This window comes from Triticum dicoccoides, chromosome 7B (assembly GCF_002162155.2).
Source record: "Triticum dicoccoides isolate Atlit2015 ecotype Zavitan chromosome 7B, WEW_v2.0, whole genome shotgun sequence".
Taxonomy (NCBI): domain Eukaryota; kingdom Viridiplantae; phylum Streptophyta; class Magnoliopsida; order Poales; family Poaceae; genus Triticum; species Triticum dicoccoides.
Genome location: NC_041393.1, coordinates 465,597,482 through 465,611,404, shown reverse-complemented (window position 1 = coordinate 465,611,404; position 13,923 = coordinate 465,597,482). Strand labels below are relative to the sequence as shown.

At 52.2% G+C, this 13,923-nt stretch overlaps 1 protein-coding gene across 1 annotated transcript; it reads right to left on the bottom strand.

The window, feature by feature from the left end:
- Nucleotides 1–3,000: 3,000 nt before the first annotated feature.
- Nucleotides 3,001–7,552, bottom strand: LOC119335797 (putative cellulose synthase-like protein D5). Its single transcript, XM_037607875.1, has 3 exons — nt 7,080–7,552; nt 5,169–5,964; nt 3,001–5,083 (listed from the first exon to the last, which is right to left on the bottom strand). Exons 1-3 carry the CDS (start codon nt 7,535–7,537, stop codon nt 3,353–3,355), a joined length of 2,985 nt encoding a protein of 994 aa, XP_037463772.1. The 5' UTR covers nt 7,538–7,552; the 3' UTR covers nt 3,001–3,352.
- Nucleotides 7,553–13,923: the final 6,371 nt, after the last annotated feature.

Sequence of the window (13,923 nt, the reverse complement as noted above, 5' to 3'; positions counted from 1 at the left end):
CCGCCGCCGCTCTCGCCGCGGCCGCCCTCGCCTCCCGCCGCTCCGACCCAGCCATTCATGGGAGGAGGGTGTCCCACGCGCTCCTCATCAAGGAGGCGACGACGTCCACAACTTCAACCGTGCCCTTCGCTCCGGCTCCACTTGCTGCTGCCACCTCCAGCCTACCACCGACGGCACCGGCAGCGCCCCACTCCGGCTCGTCCCCGACCCCGGAATAGCCCCACTCCGACTCGTCGCCTGCAGCGACCCGGCTTGTGTCCTGGGCTTCCCTCGCCGACGAGGACAATGAGGATGACGAAGAAGAGTTGGCTCCGCTGACGCCGCCGGCTTCCAAAAGCCTGGTCTCAGCTGCTGACCCGACTGTTCCATGCGTTGGGCACGAGGAGGAGACGCGTGGTGGATGGCATGAGGTACTGCCTCGGCGCGGTCGGCACCGCCAGGCGTCACCAACACCGGCTTTTGCTTCTCGTCCCATCCCTGCCTGGCTCCACGGTCGATGTTGTCGATGCCTCGCCCTGGACACCGTGCGGCAGTTTACAGAGATCCCTTGCGAGTTGCGATGCTCCCGTTGCTTGGAGAATGGACATTGGGCACGCGGGTGCCGCAATCCTTGGCGTCCGCTAAGCTCTTTGGCATGCCTTGTCGCGCCATCACTGTCTCGCCTCAGCACCGAGCATTGTCGAGCTCCAGCTTCTTGTGGGGGTCCGACGAAATCCACTCTCCCCTACAAGGCGCTTCATCGAGGGTCCTAGGCGTCGATTGTATCCGATGATGTTGGCTCGGCACGCCCAACCGATGTGCTGCTGCGGTCCACTTTAGCAATTCATGCCAAGTTGCTGATGCGTGTTGGGAGCTTTCTGGAGCGGGCGGAGGCGGCCCTGGACAAGCTCTCTCTTGTGTCGGTTGTGTTGTAGTCCACTCATACATCACGTCCTTCTAGTCAGGTTGATGTCGTTAGTCAGGTTGATGTTGTTGGTGGCTCAACGGAGAACAGGGATGAAGAGCTCTATGGTTGTTTCTCCCCTCGAGTTGGGGACAACTTGTCGTCGATGTCTGCTGGTGTAAGCGAGGCCGTCGCCGCGGTCGTCGCCCCTGTGTTGCAGATTATGTCCGAGCTTCAACAACTATGTGTGAGACCTGCTTCACCTCAGCCTATGGAGCATGTGGAGGTCGTCTCGCTGGTGACCCCTGTTGAGGGGCATGATTCACCTAGGTCATGTGAGCAACTAGAGGCGTCCGACTCCATCATGTCGGTGGTATCTGTGACTGATAATGTTGAGGCAGTCAAGATGTTGGCGTCTGATCCTTTGGAGCCTAGCCAGATGGTCGCCATTGTGGAGCGTGAAGGTTTCGATGTTACAGTTACTCACTCGCACGAGACCGTTGGGCAGGTTTCTGTGCGTGACAAGGTCAATGATATTCTCTTCCAGATAGAGATTCACAGCTTGCTCAAACGTTTGAAGGCGGCTAGCCCTGGATCTGGCAAGGCGATTGTTGAGGAGGCTCTCAGGAGCAAGAGAATGAAGAGTGGCGCCACAAGAAAGGCGTCCGCAGCTGCTTGATGGATGGTCATCAGTCTCTTGGGTTGTCCTTATGGTCTGAGTTGTCACCGCGGATTTGGTGGTGCACGTGGTCTTTGGCCGTGTTATTCTTAGGGGTTTCTTTGCGGTGTAGCAGTGTGGGGGCTGGTGGTCGCTATGTGTTGGTATGGTTGTCGGGTTGGTCGCGTGTTTACGGGGTTACATGCTCCGTGAGTAGTTCACATGTGGTTGATTTGTATCGGTTTACGCCCGGTTTCCCGTTGATTAACTGGGCAATTCTCTTCTGCTTAATTAATCGATGATGCAAATCTTTTGCCTCCGTTTAGAAAAAAGGAGTAAATAGCATAAAACTACTACTTTACAGGCTAGGGTTCCAAAAAAACTACCGGTTTTTAATTTTTCTCAGATAACTACCAAATGAGCGGTCGGCTGTTTCAAAAAACCCTAATCATAGAGTGCTTTAAAATTGACCGTGATTATGACAGTTGGGACCCGCATGAGCGGTCGGTTTGTTTGACTGTTAGCTTACATGTGGGGTCCGCATGTCAGTGTCCCTTTGTCATATTCTAAAATAAAAAATATGTTCTTTTACACATTTACAGACAACCCCTGTAAGTTCTCAGAAAAAAGCTATCGGATCCCTGGATGTTTTCAGAAAAAGCAATCGGGCCCTTGAGGATAACTCGCCCACAGACGACGCCGGTAGCTCGCCGGCGGCCAGCTCACGGGCAAGGCGAAACGAGGCGGCTCGGCCGCCGCGTTCCTCGGCACGAGCCGGGCGACCGACTGGGTGGCTGGGTTCCCCGCCGACCGCTGCCGCTGCTCCTGGCCATGGCGCACAGTGGCCCGTGCTCCTTGGCGCGGCGGCTGAGCCACTGGCCATGACGCGGCGGCTGAGCCCCTGGGCCATGGCGCAGCTGGTGTCGCCCCGTGCTCCTTGCCCCAGCTGGTGGCGGCCCATTCTCCTTCGCGCAGTTGGCGGCGACCCTTGCTCCTGGGCGCCGCGGGCGCGCTCCTGGCCATGGCGCACGGATGGCAGCGACCCGTGCTCCTGCGTTGCAGCTGCTCCTCCGCGCGGCCTTCATTCCCGCCGTCGTCCTTGTCTTATCGCGAGACGGATGGTGGAGGTGGTCTTCGGCGAGTGGGGGTAGTCGGGCAGGGGGAGGAAGAAGAAAGAGCCAGAGGAGAGAAAAGAAGATAGAGGAAGAAGAAACAACTTACACGTGGGTCCCACGTGCAAGGTAACAGTCAAACAAAACGGTCAAACAAACGGAGTGTTTAGGGGAGGGCCCGACCTGTCATAAAACAGTTTAAATCGCTAGCAACGAATGTTTTGGGTTTTCTGAAACAGCCGACCGCTCGCCTGGTAGTTATCTAAGAAAAATTAAAAACCGGTAGTTTTTGGAATCCTAGCCTGTAAAATAGTAGTTTTATGCTATTTACTCGAAAAAAAGTAATATAAGGCAATGTGCAACGAATCAGAATTTCTGTACAATTAACCTTCCCATGTGAACATGGCTTTAGGAGCCGAAGGAGTATGTATGCCATCATGTCAGTGCGTAGGTACGTTCTTTTCCCAGCTACAAAATTGACCTGCCTATCTAGCATCCTTAGCATGCTGCATGCACAGTATTACTACTAATCTTGTGCATCCACAAGCAAAAATACAGAAGACAAACAATGCATGGCGGTTCTCCATTCTCCAAGCTGTCGTTTTTCTGCACTTTGTAGCTGATGGCGCGATTCTTGGCCGGTCATTTCGCAACTGATCGATCGATCTCGGCGGTCGACCGATTTCCTGACCACACACCTCACACCTCGATGCCGCTCTGCGAGACCCGATCGTCGGGCGGGCTGATGGTGATCCAGAGCAGGGAGACGGTGATGGAGATGAGCCCCGCCCAGACGTAGACGATGGTCGGCGTGCGGCCCCGCCGCCCCATGAGGCCCTTGGCGAACGGGTAGTAGTGCGCCAGCACCCAGAAGCTGAAGAACCCGCCGCCCAGCAGCTTGCTGTACTGCGGGATCTCCGCGTACACGCAGCGCGACACGCCCACCACCATGGCTATGATGTTGATCCCGATGATGGCCAGCGGCGGGATGAAGAGCGACGTCCACTTGATGAGGTACAGCTCCGCGAACGGGTCGTCGTCGTCCTCCGCAGCCGCCTTCGCCGTCAGCGTGAACGATATCTCGATGCCGGCGGCCACCTTGAGCAGGCCCTGCAGCACGGCCGCCAGATGCGCCGACGTGCCCCCGATCACCCAGAACTGCTCGTTGCGCCACCACTCCTCCAGCCCGATCCCGGACCACTTCACCTCCAGCAGGCACAGCAGCACGAGCGTGACGGTGATCAGCAGGAGGTAGCAGAGGAAGGTCGGGTCCAGCGTGGCCACGATGAACTGCCCGGAGAAGAGGGAGAGCGCCGGCAGGAGGCAGTACATGATGAGGAAGAGGGACGTGAACGGGTAGATGCCGACGTTGATGTACGACATGCGCTGCAGGAACATGAGCCGGCGGGACGCGAGCATTGCGTTGTTCTTGGAGAAGAAGATCTCCACCGACCCCGTCGCCCACCGGAGCACCTGGTGGAGCCGGTCGGTGAGGTTGATGGGCGCCGTGCCCCGGAAGGCGTCGCGCTTCGTGATGCAGTACACGGAGCGCCACCCGCGGTTGTGCATCCGGTACCCAGTCACCACGTCCTCCGTCACGGAGCCGTAGATCCAGCCGACGCGCAGCCCCCACTCCGTGTTGTCCTCGTACCAGCAGGAGATCACCGAGACGGCCTCCGCCACGGTGGCGGCGTCGAGCGGCGGCCGCGGCATGAGCAGCGCGCCGGCCGGGCGGCCGTTTCGGACCGAGGGGTGGTCCGCCAGCGGCCTGCCCTGGTACTCGGCCACGGCGATGGACTCGATGAACATCTTGGACTTGCCGAACCGCTGTGGCGCCTCGTGGTCCGGGTGGTCGGACAGCGGGCGGAGCTCGTCGGCGACGCCGTCCCCAGAGCGTGCGTGCGGGTCGATGGGCACCCTGGTCTGGCCGACCAAGCCGTGGTACTCGACCGCGCGTGGCGGGTTGAAGCCGTAGATGGCGTAGCGGCGGAAGAGGCAGCCGGTGCCGACGTACATGGGTCCCTGGAGGCCGTCGAGCGCGCGCATGTTGCCGTCGAAGAAGACGGTGTTGTGGTTGGCGTAGCGGTCGGAGGGGTCGATGCCCTCGAAGCGCTGCGGGAACTGGATGTAGCAGATGCGGTCGCCGCCGCGGTCGAGCATGTAGCACATGGCCTCCCGGATGGCCTGGCAGTTGTACACGTAGTGGTCGCAGTCGAAGTTGAGCATGAAGGGCCCGTTGGACAGGACTGCGGACGCGCGCACCATGGAGTTCATGGCGCCCGCCTTCTTGTTGTGGTCGTACCCCGGCCGCTTCTCCCGCGACAGGTACACGAACATAGGGATGCGCACGTCCACGTTCGTGAAGTCCAGGTACGCGTGATCGTCCGCCTCCCCGTACACCACGTCGTGGTGAGGGTTCTTGATCACCACCTAATTGGTTGACAAACATCGTAACATGAACACACATGTCTGCGCGCCAAAATTCAAAAACAAAATGGTCAGTGTTGATGGAGACCTGGACGATGCTGGCGTGGTCGCCCTTGCCGTGGTCGGGGGCGGAGTCGAGCCAGGTGCCGGGCCAGTGGGTGCCGTCTGCCATCCAGGTGGCCTTGACGGGGGGCGGGGCGGCATCGGACGAGGCGGCGGCCGTCTCACGGGCGATTTTGCGCTCGTGGGCGTTCATGGCCTTCGCGCGCCGTTTGATGGCCTCGGGGAGGTCATTGATACGCACCTTGTACTCGTCGTACTCGCGCTTGATCCAGCGCCGGTCCTTGACGAAGTCCGGCCGCTTCTTGCCTTTCGTGGGGTCGCCCTTCTGGGTGAAGTACGCCTCCGGGTTGCGTGGCTCGATGGAGTGCTTGCGGCAGAAGGGCACCCACACCTTGGCGTAGGCGCAGGCCTCCGCCATGGCCTCGAAGGTGAGCAGCGCGCCGCCGTCGTCAGAGATGTAGACGAATAGCTTCTCGACCGGGTAGTCTGTGGCGAGGATGGAGAGGAGAGTGTTGGCCGTCACCAGCGGCGGTTCCTTGTAGGGATCGGCGGTGGAGATGAACACATCGAGCCCCGGCAGGTCGGAGCGGCCTGTCGGGTTGGACGGCGTCTTGGACTCGAACTTCTCCCGGAGCGCGGCCAGGTCGGCGGCGCGGTTGATGGGGTTCAGCTTGGGCATCTGGTCCAGGAGCCAGGATAAGGCGAACCAGTACTCGCACACGATGGAGATCCCCCACAGCCACATGGCGTCCGGGTTGGGGTTCGTCGCGCGCCATATCAAGAAGAGAAACAGCGCCACGAACCGCACCAGCACCAGCAACCTGCGCGTGCAAATCCCCGCGTCACTTTAAAATTTAGAAGATCATGTGTATTGTGTCCAGGGCCGGCCCTGGCATGTTAGGGGCCCCTGTGCGAACTCCGTATGATGGGCCCGTGGACTATAATAGACAAAAAAAAAAATCCACGCCTATGTCTACCGCGAAAATTCATTATAAAAGCAAGTGTAAATTTCATTAGCAAATATGGTCTTAATATATCATGGATGTATCACATTCTTAATTAAATCTTAACTCTAAACTAAATATATATGACATTCTTAATTCTTGATCCAATTTGGCAGAAGTTATGCTCAGGCTCTAGCGGTCCAACCACAACCATGCATCAGAGAATTCGATAAGCACCAGACACATTTTGGTAGCAATCTATAGTTGTAACAAAATTAAACATCTCATCTGCTGACACGAATATCTATTTGCAAAGTCATTTTCAAGCAATGCTACCATCAGCAGAATCTATCTAACAGAAATTTCATGTACAAAAATAGAGGAATCAAGTAGGTCAAACATCATATATCAGAAATAAATTGACAAGGCCAAAGAGTTGAGATCTAGAAATTACATGACTGGGGAATGGCTTGGGTTGTCTATGAATCTGGGGCACACACTGCTGGCTGATGCTCTTGCGTTCCTGCCAGAGTGGTGTGTCGTCGGCTCGCCTCCGCTAACCTGGGGCGTATTTATAGGAAGCGAGAAGCCGAAGAAATCCTAGGGCCCTTGGAAAATTTATTAATTAGCTTGGGGAATTGGGGTCTTGGGCTCATAGGAACTTGGGGCAATCAATTGCTGAAGACTGAAGACTGAAGAAACGATGGCGGTTGGGAGACGAACAAGCCGGCGACGTTTTCTGGGAGAGAACGAGCGAAAACGGATCTTGGGATTGCGTTCGTGTGTGACTTTGCTTCCTCTCTCTTTAGGGGCTGGGCCTGCTTCCTTTGCGTATTAGATTTTTTTAGTAATATATATAAACTGCTATGCACAGGTATGGGCCCCTGTTTAGGCTGGGCCCTAGGCCGTCGCACTCTTCGCCATGGCCCAGGGCCGGCCCTGATTGTGTCGTGTCGTAACATTTTGATTGAAATTTCTATAATTTTGCAAACCTGTAGGGGCTTAGAATGCCCGGAGGAATGGCCACCTTCCGGCTCAGCGGCTTCCAGGGCTTGTCGACGAGGTCCTCCATCTTGACGCTGCCGCCGCCCATGCCGGCGCCGTCGTCGTTCTCGTCCTGCGGCCAGTACGCGTTCCCTATGCCGTACGTGCCCTGGGTCTCAAACAGCCATCGGTTGTGGTCGAATTCCCCGGTTTGGCTCCGCACCAGTAACGACTTGGACGGCGACGCTACGTGCTCCGTGGAGAGCCCACGGTCCATCTTGGCGCCGCCGGCCGCGCCATCGTCGCCACTCCGGCGGTTCACGAGCTTGGAGCCCGAGGTGTAGCGTGGCAAGGGAAGGTTGTCGGGCTTGGTGGAGCCCCCGGACGCGGGAGCGGGCGCGGCGCCTGGCTGGTTGTCCGGGGTGGGCGGCATGAAGACCGTGTAGTTGGTATGGTCGCTTGCCATGGTGGAGCGCTCGGGCGTGATGTCGATGTCGTCGGCGTTGTCGTTGGAGAGGCCGGCGAGGCGCTCGTTCGACGTCCGATGGACGCTATAGCCTGCTGCTGGTAGCTTCGGCACGGACGACGACGCGCGGGTGCGTTCCTCCTAGGTTGCTACGGCCGGTTTGGTGCATTGCTCCCCGCCATTGTTGCAAACTGAGTCCCACACGGAGCGGGAGATGTTTGCATGGCTTGGAGGGAATTGTGCGGGAGGGACGAATCGAGATGTGGAGTGGCGAAAGTTTCGGAGACCGGAAGCATCGAGGGAGAAAGGCGCTGTCATACACGCACTCGTGCAATCGAATAGCTAGCGCTCAGATTCTTTTCCAGGAATCCTTTAGTTTTCAAAGATTACATGTATACTGTACTAAAAGATTGTTACTAAATTAGTTATGTGCACAAAGGAAGGAAAATAGGACTGCCACGTACAAAAAAAGAAATGGCAAAAAGGGTGATATTCTTTTTTATAGTGGGGAAAAAAGGGTGATATTCGGTAACTCATTTTTTTAGCACAGCTCACTAGGTTTTATTGATTAGATTGTGGCTAGGTCTCAGTCGACTGAGATTTAACGAAGTCTCAGTCAAATGACATAACATGCAAGAGAGAAAAAGAAAAAAAAATGCACGGATCTTAATGTAGGATCTTACGAATATAGCATCGACTAGGACTTGACGAAGTCTCAGTCGACTGAGACTTAGCAAGACTGTATTGATTAATGATCACCGAGGGGATCCGAAGCCAAGTGTGACACCCTCGATCTAAAGAAGAACCAAACCAAGCTAGGTTGTGCAGTTGTAGGCTTCATAGTTTGAGCCTCTTTGTTCATGAACAAAATTACAATAGGTAAATGACGATCTATGAGTGCTAAATTATTTGATGAAATCTTCATATTTCCCTCCTGTCTTTGTAGCAATGTTGTTGACGACGTTAAACAACCTGATGCAATGTGCAAGTCCTGTAGATAAAGGTCCATTGCCAACGCTAGCCCTTCCCGGCAAGCGAGAGCCTCCAAAGTTGCAAGATCTTTTACACACGACATTACTAGGGCCGACACACCCAAGTATGCTCCCTGCTCATCACGAGTTCATGACAAAAGGCCGCCACAATGCCGGTAGATTCCGATCTGGAAACACCACTGTACACATTAATATTACCACATCAGAGGGAGGAAAATCCCATATATTAACCAGAGCAAGCGAGGCAATAGAACTAGTTGTCCTAGGAGCTTTGAGATTGCTCAAATCATCCAACTGGTTGATATACCTGGTCACTAATTCATGAGTTTGGAAAGGACTTTGAAAAATGTCATTATGAATTGGCTTTCACCTTGTTGTCCATATAACCATAATGTCACCACTAGGTGATAATGAGTCAAACGTAAGAAACAGTCATGTCTTCGGATTCAGCTCAGTTGTAGCTATAATATGATGAAGCAGATCCCCATCAACGAGTGTCCAAAGGCAATGGAACATGGTGCACTCAGGGAATTGCGCTATAAATCCACGGCGCCACATAACGAACAGAAGCTGCTCGCACGCATCCGTCTGTGATGGCAGACATCCTCAGATGGGAGAGAAACTTGAGCAAGGCGCCATAAGAACATCCAAAATTTTGCAGGCACTTCAACCTTCCATAGTTTGTGGCACCTAGATTGCTCGGTGGCTGATTTCGAAGATCCAAGGCGGTCTTCTAGCCAAACTTCTCTTCACCATTTTTTCGCCACTAACATGCAATAGGGATGTCGAATATGATCTCAACATTTGATGCAAGGAAATCTTGTTACACCAACGTATAGTCCCACCTTGCGGTGAGAGGATTGTTAAGTTCGGTTACAAAGGTTGGCAGATCTAGCACTAAAGATAATGATGGTCTCGCGAGCTCATCCCTTGGCAACCAGTTCTGCTTTCAAATATGAGTGCTAGACCCATTCCCAATCCTCCTTATGAGACCCTCACAGAGCACATCACGGGCTTTCAGAATCACCCTCCAAATCTGGGAGGGATGGGAACCAACACTACAAAAAAGGACACATTCGTGATGATACGTTTGTCACAATAGGTCATGTTTTGTGTCACACATATGCATCAATGACAGTTTTATGACAGAATTAAGATAGCCATACATGCACTATCGAGGATGTGTACCATAATAGTAATAATCACTTTTTCATCACAAAAGTGTCCACTTCCATGATGGCAAATGCCACCATGGAATTGTTTTGTCAAGGGTAACTGAGACATGGCGGCCACTGTAACGGTAGCCGCTAAGCTATCAGATGCATGTTACGAATCCGATATCTGTTAACAACACCGAGCAATGAGGATTCTGCATGTGTCATATTCTCATTCGCAAATGGAGCAACACAACAGCTCTACCTCGTGACAGGTGTTGCTCATCCAACGGAAGATATGCACCTATGAAACGTCGACACATGGCATGACTCAATAGTGGTCCGTTTAGTTAAAAAACTGGCCCAGTAAGAGGGCCATAAGATTTAGGCAACCGCGGGGATGGCCTCGGGGTGGCAGTGTGGACCGCAGTCCACAACACTACTGCTCGAAGGGACGACGCAGCATCAGCATGCAGGTCGTGCACCCGCGGGGTGGCAGCGCTACTCCCGACGGACGATGCAACGACAACCCATTGCTCGATCAGTGGAGGGGCGTGCTGGACACGGGAAGGATCTTCACAGGACCCGCGGAGGTGTGCATAAGAAACTAGCCAGGACGATTGCGTGGGGCAGATGGGATGGATCGCGGGCGGACAGGTGATCAATCCTATCGCGCGAAGTTGGGGACACCGCTTGGTGACAGTCGGCACGTGCGCGCGACCCATGCCCGAGCAGGGTGCAGAGTGGCGCAGCACAAACGCAACCAACTGATGGATCACGTACGTGGCGGTACTAGGGCCCAGCGGTCTGATGCAGCCGAGCGGGATGAAGTTTGATGGAGGATCCCGATCCAATCATGGCGATGACGCCCGACCTAGAGTGACGGGTGGACGGACGCGTGGATGGCAGCCTTAGTGTATCGCGCGAGACCGCCATTTCAAAGAAGAGGCCCGTGGAATCGTCGCTAAAGCCGGAGTATAGTTGCTTGATGGTCGACGACGGCTGCGGGCAACACAAACCGATCTTAAACTGGAAAAACAAAAAAGAGAAGCATCGATCAAGATGACCGGCATGAGAGAGAAAAACTAGGATCAAGGATCGGGGAAAAGACTCTTTAGGGTAGTCGGTCAACACGACCGGCGAACAAACCCTAGGTACGGGCGGCACATCCCCCGGTGGCGATCATGGAGAACGACCGCCCCAAGGGCGGCACGGTGCAGAAGCGACGACGACTGCTAGGATTGTGAACCGGAGATAGGCTGATACCATGTAGAAGAAATAGAGAGGGAGATTGACGGAAATGAGCCTCGTAGGCTTATATATAATAAGCACATGATCTTTTTGGATTACAAAACAAGATAAAATAAAGGGAAATGATTGCCATCACCCGGCGGATCACGCAAAAAAATTCCGCCGCCTTGCACGATCGACACATGCCTTGTGGGTCCTCGCACGTCTCCACTCCCAAAAGGATGCACAATCGTGTTCCCTCTCTCTCTCCCGCATAACTCCTTCCCTCGCTATAGATCGGGACAAGTGCGATGGCAGGCAGCCACCGCACACCCCCAACGCGCCAACGCTGTTGTTGCCGGTGAGCAAGCTGAAGGTCAGGTCGCCATGGATCCCTTGCCGAGATTCGTCCATCGCGCCACTGGTATGGCAGGGGCCAACTTCTGCAGCCCGACCACCGGTCGTCATGGTGCTCACGCATCTTCGTCGCCGCCTCGCTGGAGCTGCAAGTCGTTTGTTGAGATGCAAGTCCTTCTCTCCTCATTTTCCTCTTCAACTGCTCCTCTCTCTGCCTCCCTATGCCCGCTTGCAACCATGGCCGCCACTCGAGCGAGCACGCCCGATCTCCACTCCAGCCTCCCCTGTTGCCTCCGTCGCTGATACATCTCCAACGTATCTATAATTTTTTATTGTTCCATGCTGTTATATTATCATTCTTGGATGTTTTACAATCATTTTATAGTCATTTTGTATCATTTTTTGGTATTGAACTATTGACATAGTGTCCAGTGCTAGTAGCTGTTTTCTGCATGTTTTTTACATGGCAGAAAATCAATATCAAACAGAGTCCAAACGCAGCGAAACTCCTGGAGGATTTTTTTTGGGCAATAAGACATCCAGTGGGCCAAGGAAGCACATGGGGGTGGCTCGAGGGGAGCAGCACCCACCAGGGTGCACCAGGAGGCCCATGCGCGCCCTGGTGGGTTGTGCCCACCTCGGGTGCCCCTTGAATCGCCTCTTTGATCTATAAATACCCCAATATTCCAGAAACCCCAGGAAGTCGACAAAAATCAATTCCAGCCGTCGCAGAGTCCAGAACCACCAGATCCAATCTAGACACCATCACTGAGGGGTTCACCACTTCCATTGGTGACTCTCCGATGATGCGTGAGTAGTTCTTTGTAGACCTACGGGTCCGTAGTTAGTAGCTAGATAGCTTCCTCTCTCTCTCTTGATTATCAATACAATGGTCTCTTGGAGATTCATATGATGTAAGCCTTTTTGTGGTGTGTTTGTTGGGATCCGATGAACTTTGCATTTATGATCAGATCTATGTTTTTATCCATGAAAGTTATTTGAGTCTTCTTTGATCTCTTATATGCATGATTGCTTATAACCTCGTATTTCTTCTCCAATATTTGGGTTTTGTTTGGCCAACTTGATCTATTTATCTTGCAATGGGAAGATGTGCTTTGTAGTGGGTTCGATCTTACGATGCTTGTTCCTAGTGACAGAAGGGGAAGCGACATGTATGTATCGTTGCTACTAAGGATAACAAGATGGGATTCATATCTTCATAATAGATAAACAGATCTTGTCTACATCATGTCATCATTCTTATTGCATTACTCTATTTTTCCATGAACTTAATACACTAGATGCATGCTGGATAGCGGTCGATGTGTGGAGTAATAGTAGTAGATGCAGGCAAGAGTCGGTCTACTAATCTTGGACGTGATGCCTATATAATGATCATTGTCTGGATATCGTCATGATATTTGAAGTTCTATCAATTTCCCAACAATAATTGTTTTCCCACCGTTTGCTATTTTTCTCGAGAGAAGCCACTAGTGAAACCTACGGCCCCGGGGTCTCTTTTCATCATATTTGCCTTTGTGATCTATTTTCCTTTGCATTTATTTTCAGATCTATTAAACCAAAAATACAAAAATACTTTGTTGTAATTTATTTGTTCCACGATATATTTATCCTATCTACCACTTTTATCTCACTTATTTGCCTATCTTGAACCCGAAAGGGATTGACAACCCCTTTAACACGTTGGCTTGCGAGTATTTGTTATTTGTGTGCAGGTGCTGTTTACGTGGTGTGAGGAGGTTCTCCTAGTAGTTCGATAACCTTGGTCTCATCACTGAGGGAAATACGTACCATCGCTATACTGCATCATCCCTTCCTCTTTGGGGAAATATCGAAGTAGTTCTAGCAGACATCAAAAGGAATTTCTGGCGCCGTTGTCGGGGAGGATCTTCAACATCATCCAGGTTCCTAATCACAAATCTCATCTCCTTGCAATTTACATTATTTCCCATTTGCCTCTCATTTTCCTCTCCCCCACTTCACAAAAATTTGTTGTTTTATTCGCCTTCTTTTTCGTTCGACGTTTTTTCGTCAGATCTGTTTTTGAGTTCAATCTTGTTGCGTAGTCATCATGACTCGAGAGAACACCAAGTTGTGTGATTTATCAAATACCAACAACAATGATTTTATTAGCACACCGATTGCTCCTTCCGCCACTAGTGCGGAGTCTGTGGTATTAATACTGTTGTGTTGAATTTGTCATGAAAGATCAATTTGCCGGTACTCCTAATGAGGATGTCGCATCCCATCTTAACTCATTAATGGAATTATGCGATATGCAAAAGAAAAAAGATGTGGACAATGATGTTGTGAAGTTGAATTTTTTTCGTTTTCTTTGCGAGATCGTGCAAAAATTTGGTTTTCTTCTTTGCCTCGCAATAGTATCGACTCTTGGAACAAGTGCAAAGATGTTTTTATCACTAAGTATTTTCCGCCCAAAACAAATTATTTCCCTTAGAACCCAGATCATGAATTTCAAGCAACTTGAATATGAGCATGTTGCACAATCTTGGGAATGGATGAGATTGATGCTAAGTAATTGTCCAACTCATGGGTTAAATCTTTGGATGATCATACAAATTTTTTATGCGGGATTGAATTTTATTTCTCGTAATCTTTTAGATTCCTCCAC